We start from the raw sequence: 12,694 nt of genomic DNA, 5'->3' as shown, positions 1-12,694 counted from the left end.
TGTGCTTTGAGGGAACTGGATTGTCATGGCTCCTCTTGTTCTTGCAGTAACTTGCATTTTTTTTAAGGGCAAGATGGGATTGAGGAGCTCGGAGATGTCTTCAGGTTGTTGCTTATGGGCAGCTCATATTGCGGAGCAGATGGAAATGTAATATTAATCCTCCTTGCTTCAGGGTGCTTGCAGACTAACGTACAACTGAGGGGCAGATGGTAGGTTTCTGTAACCAAACAGATCTGTGTAATGCAACGGGTGTCCCTCTGAATTGACCAGTAAAAGGATAGTCAAAAGCTACGTGCTCGCTCAGGTGCTGGTCTGGGTAGAGGGGATGATAGGCTTGGTGTCCCTGGTGCCGCCTTCAGGCGTGGAATCTGTCTGAGGCACAACCCTGACAAGGTTAGGAGAAAGAAGTGACAGTTGTGTCACCCACTGGACTCTATCTCAGTTTCTTTCTTCCCGTAGGACTGGAGGTGAGTCTGTGCCAGCAAAGGAGAAAGGAGCTAACCGCAGACAACGCTGCTTCCCTTTGCAGCAACAACTTTGCAGGTTGCCTGTGGGATGGCTGGAGGTTTATGGCAGGCATGTCTGGTGGAGCTGGGCCAGAGAATGGGCTGCTTTCTGCAGGTTCATCTTCTGCTCTAGGATCTGTGAAGCAGTGGGCATACAACTAGCATGGATGCTGTGATGGTTAGGAATTTCAGGGATATATGTGCAGCTCGTCTGGTCCATAGCAAGCCTGGCTGGGCAGAGGCCTTCCTTTGTGGTTTCTCTGTGTCCTTCCTGCTGTCACCCAGCTGTAAAGCAGAAAGGTACTTTCTCAGGTTTCCTTGCATTGCAAATGTCGGAAGGAGAGATCCACCAAGAATTAAATGTCTCTAGGAACAGCTTCTGAGATAGTGGTAACACTTTGTCTAAGCGGTGGATTTCATGTTCTAATTTGCAGAGTGTGGTGAATCCCTACCTATCTCTGATGTCTCTCATATTTTTATTTATTTATTTTTTTTTTAGTAGAGGAATATCACTTTCTGTTTGGGGTCATGCAGTATTGTCATAAATTTCTAGATGCAGTGACCCACAAAGTCCTTACATGTCCATCTCCCATGAAAAAGGAGAAGCTGTGACTCACCTTAGCTTGTCTTAATTCTCCTGTTGCTTTAAAATGGAAGGGTAACTTGTGTGTGTATATATGTAAGTATATACATTGTATACATTTTATATATGTTATATAAAATATTAATATAGAATAATTATTCCAGAAGTTGCTGGACAATGGCTGCTGCTACAGAGAGGGGAGGGAAGAAATGTTTGTTATGAAACACGGCATTACTGAAGCTGATCAGCAGCTCAACACATCCCTGTTAATAACTGACGGGTGTTATATCCAACAAAGGGAACGTCAAGAAGCTTGTCAAAGCTCGTGGTTTCTTTCCTAAAATCTCTCTTAATCATGCCACATAATCTCTCTCTGAGCAAGAAAAAAACATGCAAATCCCTGCAAATCTCCTCAAAGGTATAGCAGAGTAAAAGAGAGGATCTGCAGACGTGCAGTGTCTCTGTGGCTGTAAAGGAGCTGCTGGTGGAAAGAAAACTGACCAGTGGCTTTGGAAAGATAAGTTCTTAATTACAGTGCTATAGCATATTGTCTCTTACCGGGTGAAGGAAGCTGGTTTCCAAAAGTGAGTTGCTGAATAGTTTCAGTTTAAGTAATTGAGTAAAATAATAAGAAGTTAACCACCTAAATATCACTAAAACTGCATCAGCTGCAACCACTGCATTCTGCAGCACGCTCATAAGGTAGCTTAATACCAGATGGGGAAATGCGCCGATGCTATCGCTGTTTTAATTGCATCTGAGTCATTTCAGTTTGGAAAAGGAATTTTCCTTTTCCTACATGATTTAGGTAAGCATCCAGAATCCTTTAAACAGGCCTACATCTCCCCCTTTCCCCTCTCTCCCCCCCCTGTTATTTTTAAAATAAAAATCTTACAGTGCTGGAAAAGTACTTGGTATTGTCCCAAAACACAGCACACATTCTTTTTCTCTGGTTCTGATTTAGGAAACACATCTATGTTAGTAAGTTTTTGCAATGTTAGGTTGAAAAACATCTGCAAATCTTGGACAGCAGTTAAATATCTGGCACTTCTTTAAGCTACCTGGCTTTCCAGCTCTACAGCCTTGAGTCCTAGCCAACGTACTTTTCATAATGTTCGTGTTTTAATTATCCACAGTGTTTATGGTAGTCTCTGGAAGTTTGAAGCTGCGAGGTTTGTCTTCAATACACTGGGGCCTATTTCAAGGTGAGGACAGGTTATGGTGGGGAGGTTTGGGTTTATACCCCCGTGCTGCATGTATAACTGAGCCCAGCAAAGCACAGAAGGACATGCTTGACATAAGGAACGTAGCTGGGTTGCTTCTGAGTTAGGTTATGGAGTGTCACTGTGCATCTCTGAAGCACTATCTCCTCTAGTGCAGGGTTCAGCATCACATACGATTCGAGGTGCTATGATTCACAAGGGATATGAGAGTGTCACAGCAGGCTTTTGGGGGTCTGTCTTATGCTCCATAAGCCCAGTCACAGCTGTGGGTCAGTGGATCACAAAGCAAGCTGGCTCTGGTGTATGGGGGGTCAGAGAGAGGCCCTGGCTTTGTGCCTAGACGTCCCAACCGTGCGGGGCCCCTGTTGTGGACCTTGTGCTTGTCCTGAGAGATTTAATCCACTGGTGTCACAAGGGTTTGGAACAGCTGGGTCTGAAAGAAGGTGGCAACAAAGAGCCCATAAATGCAGTGGTCTGATTCTGGTTCATCTGTATTTCCAGGAAAGGCTGGAAGATGGAGGTGTTTCAGTCCAATGCCCAGCTTGGTAAGATGGACTGGGCTAGCCTGAATCCTCTCAGGGACGGTGTTTCATTTTTTCCAGTGCTCTTGGAATGATTAAGGCCACTCTCAGCAGTGGCAGTGGATGAGGTGCTTTAAGTGTCTGGTCAAGTCCTGCAACAGCGTTACTGGGACAAGTGATAAGCTCCAGTCTCTCAGGTCTGTTTTTTCCCTTCCATAGCCCAACTCCTTGCAGAGAGCCTTCAGCTCACAGCCTTTGCAACTTTCCTTGTTCTGGGCCTTCAGAAAGAATCTGTCCATCTCTTAAAAGCTTTCTAGTTTTTCTCCTGGCATGGGATTCATCCTGGATAAAGACTGACAACTGATTTCCCCCAACAGAGTCCTTTACCTTCATTAATCCCAAATCTATCTGTTTGTTGGCTCTGAGAAAGGTCAGGAGCTCCTCAGGTGGCAGCCAGCAAAGCCATCCCTGAGGGACCTGCATCCTTTTCTGCCACAAAGAGCAGAGAAGGTTTTTATTAGCTGTGATTGCCATTCGGCAGATGATTCACGACACAGGGCATGGCTCTCCCTCAATGTGCTTTTTCTCGCAGGAGGGAACAAGGACATGAAGATTGTGAAGAAGCAGAAATGGCTAAAGATGTTTTTAATAGCTAAATTCAGCATTTAGCTGTACCTTTGGAGCAGCCAACAATCATACATATAAGTGAACTGCTAGCACAAAAAAAGAACCATTCTCAACTCTTTCCAACATAATACTCAATTTTACAGTTCCTGTGCACAGTACAGAGAGGATACAGAGACTGCAAACCAGTGGAAACAATCTGCAAAACCCAGACCTATCTGCTTTTCTTGTGAATTTCCCTGAAACTCCAAGGAATTGCGTTGAGGCTCCTTGCATGGCATGATTTTAATTTATTTATTTTTTTAATTTGGCAAAATAATATAGATGGATCACTGTGGCAAGAAACAATTGCTCTGGGGTTTAAAAATCCCACAGTGCTGGCATGAGGGGAGATGTACAGAAACAAGTGGGAGATCAGTTAAATGGGATAACAGAAAGTGCTTTTTTTTTTTGCACAGCAAGGAATGTGCTGCCACAGGCAATAGCGGCGCAGATATAATGTCAGCAAGTTCAAAGGGGATAGACAGGGTATTGCAGAAAGGAGGGAAGGATGTGTGCTCTACCACCCCCAGTTAAAGACTGTAGAAAATGGAAGGAGCGTGAGGAGAATGGACTGCAGGTAGTGGCCAGGCTTGCATGTTTTCCCTAAAGATTGTTGCAACTGTTGAAGCACCGTTAGCTGGAGAGGTGAGACATCATGCTGGCTGAGAAGGCCTGTGGTCCCGAGAAGGCCAAGATCCCTGTGATCTTGGTTTAGCTGATAGAAGTTGTCTATGCAACTGAATTCCCTCAGTCTTTATTATTCTTTTGTCCTCCCAACCGCTGCTGAAGATGTGGTTTGCATTGCTTTGCAAGGAAGTTTGCTTTGCACAGTTGGCTGGTGGTGGCATGCATTTCTTCAAACAATGGACAAGTGTTTCTGGTCACTCATGTCCCATGGCAAAACAATTTCATTCCACCTTTTTATGTGGCCAGTCTGTGACACAAGTCCTGTGAGGAGCAGCTGAGGGAACCGAGGCTGTTTAGTCTGGAGAAGGGGAGGCTGAGGGGAGGCCTCCTTGCTCTCTACAACTACCTGAAAGGAGGCCACAGTGAGAGGGGTGTTCAGTCTCTTTTCTCGGGTGACAGGTGATAGGATGTGAGATAATGGCCTCAAGTTGCACCAAGGGAGGTTTAAATTGGGTAAGAGGAAGAATTTCTTCATGAAGAGGGCGATCGAGCATTGGGACAGGCTGCCCAGGGAAGTGCTGGAGTCCCTGTCCCTGGATGTATTTAAGAGACGTGGATGTGGCGTTAAGGGACATGGTTTAGTGATGGGACTTGATAGGTCAGGTTGCTGGTTGGGCTTGACTATTTTGAAAGTCTTTTCCAGCCTAGATGATTATATAGTTCTATCATGCTGAACATCCATCATTTGTAATGGAAACGCAGTTATGGACATAGTCCATTTACTAGCTTACCATGGGAATCACTGGACAGCAATTTTTCATCCTACAGTAGTTTCTAAACTGCAGAAAATGTTGATGACTACCAACCCAAACAAACTGTAGTAATGGCAGAGCACTGGGCATTTACTGCACCTTGCCTTGGGATTTTGCTGTCCTTGGAGAGTTTTCCTCTTTCTCTGTTTGTATCTACATCTGTGCCTTTTTAGTTTGGATAGCAGAGCAGTTTCGGTGCGTGCTAGCTAGATGCCTTTGAGACCCTAACCTAGACACTCCACTCCAGGGGCTCAGGAAATGTGCTCCTACCTGGGCAGGAGCATGGGGTCTGAACCTGTGATGGCTCCCTAGAACAGCTTCCAGTCCAAAAATACGGATAAATTTAGTCAAAAAACGTGGACAAATTTGTCCCAAATTACACCGGGGACCAGAGTAAATCTAGGCTGAAGTAAACACACGAACTGTATATATTGTACCTGTGGGGCCCTCAGTTTGGATCTGCTCCTTCTGTGTGGAATGCCTTGCTAATGTAAGCAGAGCCTCTCTCTATTAATGGCCTTTGTTTCCATGCTGTATTCCTTTAAGATCAATAAAATATATTAACATTAATAACTCGATGTCACTGAGCCAAGCTCTGAAAATCTGGCTTTTGTTCTTTTTAAAGGAGTTGGAGTTGAAAGTCCTGAAAACTAAAGTTTTCATGACATTACTGAAGGAAAATGTATATGATCTGGAGTCTTACCTCATGACGTAATAGCTTTGCAAGCAGATTAAGTGTTTTCCCCCCAGAAAGGTTCAAGTCTTCTGTGGTCAAGGGCAGGAAGCTGGAAAACTTGCAACCTGTTGAAAAATATGTTCCCTGGGTCTCCTTGCAATCTGTAAGCCTTATATTTTAAGAAATGGGCTTTTCTGGAGGGGAAGCGTGAGGTACAGGGGGGACAAGGACCCAATCAATCTTAATCTCTGAAGTATTCATGCAGTAAGTGTTTAAGCATCTGATTAAGCCCATTCCAACTCAACGAAGCATTTCAGCACATGCTCTGGGTAGTTCACGGTTAGGAGTGAATTAAGCATGTGCTCAGGAGTGCTGGTGGATCAAGGTCTCTAAGCTTGTCATTACAAGCATCCCGATGAAACATATCTGTTTGTGCAGGCTGTCCTGGTGACTTCTCTTAGATAATGTTGGAGGGATTCCCTGGTGGATCCCTGCTCTCCCTTCAGAGCCAGACCCTGTATGGTGAAACCTGATTCAAACTGTTCACCTGAACTCGGGAGGAACAGTATCTCGAGTCTGTATTTTAACCAATAATGGAAATAAGGTCTTTTAAAGGAAGCGATGCATTTGTTATTTGTTGTATTTGAGGTGACTGAGCTAAAACACTCAGAGATATGTAAGAGGGAATGTGCTCGTGCTCTGTGTTGGTAGCAGGGCTTTCTGTAAGTCCTGGGAATGGCACCTGGGAGGAGACAAAATGACCTGTTCTGCATGTGCTCATTTCCCTCAGGTGTCCAGATGGAAGTGGGAGATTGATCTGGGCAGAGAGGTCCAGGCACACACACAAGCCTTCTGAGACCTCACCACCCATTCTTGCGCCTGGCTAATCTTAATTGAGTCTCAGTTTTGGGTGGTGGGGTTAGCAAAACAATGGGGTGTCAGGGTTACCTGGACTGGAGAACAGAGCCTGGAAGCATAGAGAGGTTGACTTAACACAGCTTCAAGGAAAGCTGCACTTTGAGCAAACAGTAATGGTTAGGGAAGGGTTAAAAGTTTGTCTTCTCTTCCCAGACACATTATTTACAGTGGGTTGGTTTCCTCTTGGAAGGGCCCACTGTAAAATGAGACATTCCCAGTGTTTCAGTGGGTTAGACCTGTATCACATTACAGTTTTCTTTCTTGGACTCTTGACTGACACCATTTCCAGAGGTTGCTCTTCTCTTGGGAAGGCAAACTTGGGAAAGAGTAGGAGTTTGCTGAAAATCCAGAGCCTCGGAAGGCAAAAATGCAGCGATGTCCTTCTGTTTCTAGACATAAGGTCAGTCCTCTGTGCTGTGTCATGCTCTCTATCTCCTAGTGCGAGGCAAGGGCTGGGAAAGGAGTGGGAGAGGAAATCCATCAGGTTTGATAACAGAGTAGTCTGTAAATCCAGTCGGAGCAGCTTGCAAAGGCCACGGCACCAGCCCCGGGAGCTGCACCTGACTGCATCACGCGAGCGGCCGTCTCACCTGTTGGCCAATGAGGTCAAGGGCAGTGCCGGGTACTGACCTGGATATCCAAACCACTGCTAGTGCTTACGCCACCTTCATGCCTCCAGGCTACTGCAGACACCACGTTCATGCTGGTAAGTGTTTCCTTCGCTGTTTTTCTTTTCTTCTTAATGATATAAATTGTGGCTTGGCATTAACGCACAAACGCTGTATGAAACTGAATTTCTGGCTTGTTTCTCCTGACAAACAGCTCACGATAGTGCTTTTCTTGGTGTTCAGTTGCTCAGGAGAAAAGGAAACCATCCCCTTCTCATCTGCAACATGTCCATCTTTTTTTACAGGCATCTTCTGAGAGCCACGCATGGAACAGCATGTCCAGTCAACACACTGCTATCTTATGGTGCTGCACAGGACATAGCAACCCTGTATCTGCACAATCCCCAGATACCCCAAGATATTTTTCTGACAGGGATGTCAAGACTGGGAGGTTTGGATATGACTCTTCCTTCCCAAAGCCCATCAGCACTTAGGGTGAAGACGATCCTGCAGGGAGATCTGGCGGCCGTGGGTGAGACTGGCAAGGGGAACACAAGTGCTGTTCAAAGGCTGCCTCTCCACGGGCAGTAAATGATGGGGGCTGGCGGCTGTTGCTTCCAAGCACCTTGGGTGGCTCCTGTCTTCTCCTTGTCTCTTCTTCTTAATTACCTGTTCCCATTTTGGTTCTGTCTGAGCTCTGTGATTTGTTCCTTGCCGCTGTGGAGGCCCTGGGTGCTGCCCAAGGAGAGCAGGTGCTGGGGTAAGAAAGCTCGTGGGTAGAGACAGAGCCTGCAGTGAGAGGATCAGGAGGGGATCTGCTGGGGAGAGTGGAGCCAAGCTACTCCCCCTCTCCTCCCTCTGTAATTTGTGCACTCAGCCATGGAATTTGGGGCTAAATCCTGGTTATATGTGTGCAAGAAGGGAGGAGGAGGGCCACGGGGATAATCAGAGGGCTGGAGCATTTCTTCTATGAAGAGAAGCTGGGAAAGTTGGGGTTGATCAGCCTGGAGAAGAGAAGGCTCTGCGGAGACCACACAGGGGTCTGTCAGTGCCTAAACGGGGCTGCAGGACAGCTGGGGAGGGGCTCTGTGTCAGGGAGTGGAGTGACGGGACAAGGGGTGATGGCTTTAAACTTAAAGAAGGGAGATTTAGATTAGATGTTTCACCAGGGTTAACGGGGCAGGCAGAGGGCTTCAGAATTGCATTTCACATCTGCGGAAAACCCTAAATTTACTCTTAGAGGGCTTTCATCAGCTCAGCCCTATCTACTGCCACTCTGCCTGAGCAACCTGCAGGACACCACTTCTCTGTTCTGGTTTACCGTCTTTGGGACCAAGCACCACAGGAGCCTTGAGAGGAAACACACTCAGAAATGTTTATTATTGCTGTTAAACGATAAGTTCCTTCCCCTCCCCTCCCTTGCCTTTAGTCCTGCCATGGAGATAGCGATCTCTGCTGTGGTCCCCACTGCTTTCTTTTTCCTGTCTTGATCTCTGATTCAACTCTTGAAGGATGGTCTTAGCCGTGGGAGAGGCTTTTATTGCTGCATCGCTGATGCTTTATTCCAAGCATGTGGCTGCCCCCTGGGCTGTTACAGAGGCCCACAATCACCCTCGGTAGGTAGCTCAGGCTCATGCAGTGCTGTGAGTGCTCTGAGCCTTCCTCACTTCCCTCCTCTCTGCCAGTAAAGCAGGATTGTTTAACTTTCCTCCTCTGTCCTCATCACTCTTGTCTGAAGTCACTCAGCTGAGGGAGTGTTCCTCATGATTTCAGAGCACAGCACTTGTGTGGTCTAAGTGAACTTTGTGGATCCATTCCAAATGATCAATGGATTTTGTATTGGAAAAAGATGAGCAGAGAGCAGATTATTTATTTATTTATTTGTTTGTTTGTTTATTCATTCATTCAGTCTTCTCTCATGTGTTTTCTCCACCCTTTTTTATCTTCTTAACAAAAGCATCACGATGTGGACAGGAAAGACAGCAAAGTAAATGAAAATAATAAAAAAAAAATCCCTACAGTTTGGCACAGAGTCAATGCTTTAACCTGGGGAAGGAAACAAAAGGTCCTTTCTCCTGCCAAAGGATGCTCATTGATGTTAATCTAAACCCGCAGATAATTTACTGATCTCTGCAGTTAGTGGGGGTAGCAAAATGGATGAGTGGGAGCTGTGAAGCTGGGCAAAATGTAGCTGGTCCTTGTGCTAGAAACCAATTCCTCTGGCCGCTGGCTCCACTCTTGTTGTTGACTGACTCCGCGGGACCGTTTTCTTGGTGGTCAGGGCTGCATTCAGAAACCGCTTATGGTACAGCGATGAAAAGGCCAATTTTGTGAGTAAACACCCTAATAAGCAGGTCTTGACAGATGGTTTGTTGCTCAAGCCCCACATAACCCCACAGCTGGTGTCAGTGTCTCCCGCAGATGTTTCCCAGGAGGACGTCCCCACGGCGTGCTCAGGAGCTCTCAGCTTTCACAGCACGCCCGGCTGCAGCCCCAGGACGAGCCCTGGCGCTTGCTTGACATGTCGCAGGGATGTCTTTGGGAACAACACAGACGTCCAGAGATGTTTTTCTCATGGTGTTGATAAAATTGAACTCCTGGTGGAGCCTGTTTGTGGCTGAACAGGGTAAGCAAAGGAGCCTGTGCATGGCAGATGCTGCTATCTCTTGGTCCATGACCAGGGAGAAATGAAGCAGAACCAGAAACCTTTCAGATACCTTAAGTAACCTTCAATCCCTTTTGTCTTGGTATTATCTCATCTCAGCCTTTCAAAAATCTGCCCTCTTTCCACATGTTTTCTAGTAAATCATAGAAAAAAAATATTTAACCAGTGATTTTTCTCAGTGAATCTTTTATTTTCCTCCCATTTTCTCTGTCTTATGGGTCTGATGAGGTGGTCTGGGCCCTGGGGTCAGGCCCAGGACCACAGGGTCACTCCTAATATCAAATGTGCACTCCTCCACGGACAAAGTATTTCCATTGGAAGATGATGGAGAAAATTCAGATTTCACCTTGTTCTGCTGCCTTGGAGAGCTCGTGGGACTGTAAGGTGGTTTGTATCATCTGCCCTCCAGATCAGGCAATTCAGATTTGACTGATTTGTACATCCCTGCGGTGTTTCATCCCTGCCTCTGACACCTTCCCTGAGTCGCAAAGGCTGTTGTTGAGAGGGGAAATGTCTACGCCTGCCCTGATGAGGCTGTTGGAAATGGGCTTAAAATGATGGTTCTGGGTTGAGTAGGCTCAATTCCTTCCAAACTGGAGCAAAACACAACCAGGTAGGAATTCCACAGAAGAAAACTGTGCATCACCGTGCACTGTGGGTTGTCTCACTGTGGGCTGATCTCTTGGAGCACCGAGCCTCTCAGGTTGGTTTCATGGGCTTTCCACCTGTGGATGCTCTTGTGTTTGCCCCTGAGGTAGTCTAACACCTGGGACACCCAAATGGAGAGGTGTGGGAGCACTGAAGTCCCCTCTTGCGAAGCAGCCTGCATTGCAGCAGGCTGCCCTAGGGCCCTGGAAACCTGAACGGTGGAGGAACCAGATGGGTGACCAGGCAGGAAACTCAGCAGGTTTCTGATGTTTGGAGACCTGCGCGAGTTTCATGGGAACCTGGGCAAAATTGACTCACCTTGTTGAGATTTTGCTGAATTGGTGAATTCCTCTGAAATGCTGTTTTGCCTGAAACCTTCTGAGCAGGTGCAGTATCTCCAGCTATCTTTTGAAGATGAAGACAATGCGTTCCCCTGCGCTGTGCTGCATGGGTCTTCTGGGAGTCACAGAAGTAGTTGCCTTTGCTCCTGAGGCCTCCACCAGCATTCACACTCCTGAAGTGGTGTTGAGGAAGGAGAACACAGGAACTTGGCAGAGGTGAGCGGAGGATGCTGGCAGGCTATTCCGATCCTTAGAAAATCATTGTGTTCTCCTCATTACCCTACACCTCATCCGCCTACTCTGTCTTGTCCTATAGACTATAAATTCTCCATATTAAATTAATTCCCCAAGTTCTCTATTTGTTTTCACAGCCTCTAGCTGAGTTTCCTACGTGCTACCCTAATATAAACAGTAATAAAGACAGCTCTGTCCTGCTGCAAACCACTTCTGAGGATGTTCCCTCTAATTCTCTTCCTTGTTGAGCGTTGTATCATTAAAAGGCATGAGGTGGTTAATTGGAGGCTTACAGCCTTTGTGACTGATGCAAACCAGTGTGTGCGCACTTGCTCGCTGCAAACGCTCAGGTGAAGGCTTTACAAGGAAAGGATGCAGATGGCCACGAGCAGAAGGCTCCCTGCAAAAGGTCAGAGGAAAAGGTTAGTGAGAGGGCTGCCCCGAAGCTGGGAAAAAGAACCTAATACCTGGCCAACTGGTGAAGAGCCTGGCTAGACCGCGGCTTTGTTCCCTAAAGGGGGCTGCTGCCGCGGCAGAGACTCCTACTTCAAAGCTCTGCTAACAAAACACAGCAGAGATCGGTATCGCCCAGCCTGTGGCACTGGGGAAATGGATTGGTTGACAACTCAGAGGCCCTTTCTGGGCAGATGGCTGGGTAGGAGTCACTGGCTGCTTGCAAAATCTCCGAACGAGCCTTTAATCTGCGTGTGATACTGTATGTTTTAGCGAGCATCGAGATGTTTATCTCAGCCGCATTAGTCACTAGAAGAGTCTGCTCGCAACCTTTTCTCTTCCGTACCTTTGCTGCAGGCTTCTTCCTCCAGTTTTGCAGTTTTGGGACAGCTGTGGGCTAAACACTGTAGGATTCTTCTATTTTTTTATTTTTTATTTTTTATTTTTAATTTGATGGAGAAGTAATGCTCTGCAGAACAAATTTAACACCATGACTTTGAGTGTGTTGTGGTAGATTTTCAGAGACTTGCCCAGGGAGCCAGTGGTCTGAAAACTCTTATCGTGCTCCTAAACAAATACTCCTGTCTTGAAGCCCATTAGAATAACAACTACAAAGCTGTGATTCTCTCAAACTGATGTTAAGTGCTTTGCAGTGCCAAAGGTAAACAGGATCAATCAGTCATCCTCCCAGGGATGTTCTAAAGGCAGTCCATGAATCAAGCTTGGCTTTTGAGGTCATTTTTGTCTGCCTTGAGCTGTACAAGCTGACCAAATTGGGGTCTTGCTCTGCATGTGCAGGCTGAAGACTGCAAGGTTGGGTCTGGCAGGGTGCATTAATTAGGTGGAGGCAATGCAAATATATCTGTTTTGGTGGGCTCTGCAAAGTGATGAAGCCTGACTGTGCAGGCTCTGGCCATCTCTGCACTCTTACAAAGCCAATATTGCCATACTGTTTCTGCTGGCTTGGCCAAAAAACATTTCCATGCTGCTTATACTCCTGTGCTTTTATACCTATGTTGTATTGCTTGTCTTGAGTGTGACAAATAAAAGCTTACTTTGGTGAGGAAACCAAACTCCCAGCAATGCCCGAAGAATACAGACAACTTAATAGTCTAAAGTTTTGCTAATCCAGACAGTAACATGAGCTCGGGGTGTTCAGCTGAGGTCCCACTATAACTTTGCACATCATCCAGCAAGATTTAGAGCCTACCAG

The 12,694-nt window shown here is 46.4% G+C and overlaps 1 protein-coding gene across 1 annotated transcript in view; it reads left to right on the top strand.

The window, feature by feature from the left end:
* The first annotated feature begins 121 nt into the window (after positions 1-121).
* LOC310899995 (uncharacterized protein) overlaps positions 122-12,694 on the top strand; it is a 70,275-nt gene continuing 57,702 nt past the window's right edge. The window contains exons 1-2 of the mRNA XM_083837173.1: positions 122-7,238; positions 7,446-11,010. Of these exons, the coding sequence (XP_083693299.1) occupies positions 10,868-11,010 (143 nt within the window). The 5' untranslated portion in view covers positions 122-7,238; positions 7,446-10,867. The remainder of the gene's footprint in view (positions 7,239-7,445; positions 11,011-12,694) is intronic.

The sequence above is a fragment of the Anser anser genome (assembly GCF_964211835.1).
Source record: "Anser anser genome assembly, chromosome: 5".
In the NCBI taxonomy this organism is placed as follows: Eukaryota; Metazoa; Chordata; class Aves; order Anseriformes; family Anatidae; genus Anser; species Anser anser.
Note: the sequence above shows the minus strand (reverse complement) of the source record. Positions and strands in the feature narration are given on the sequence as shown.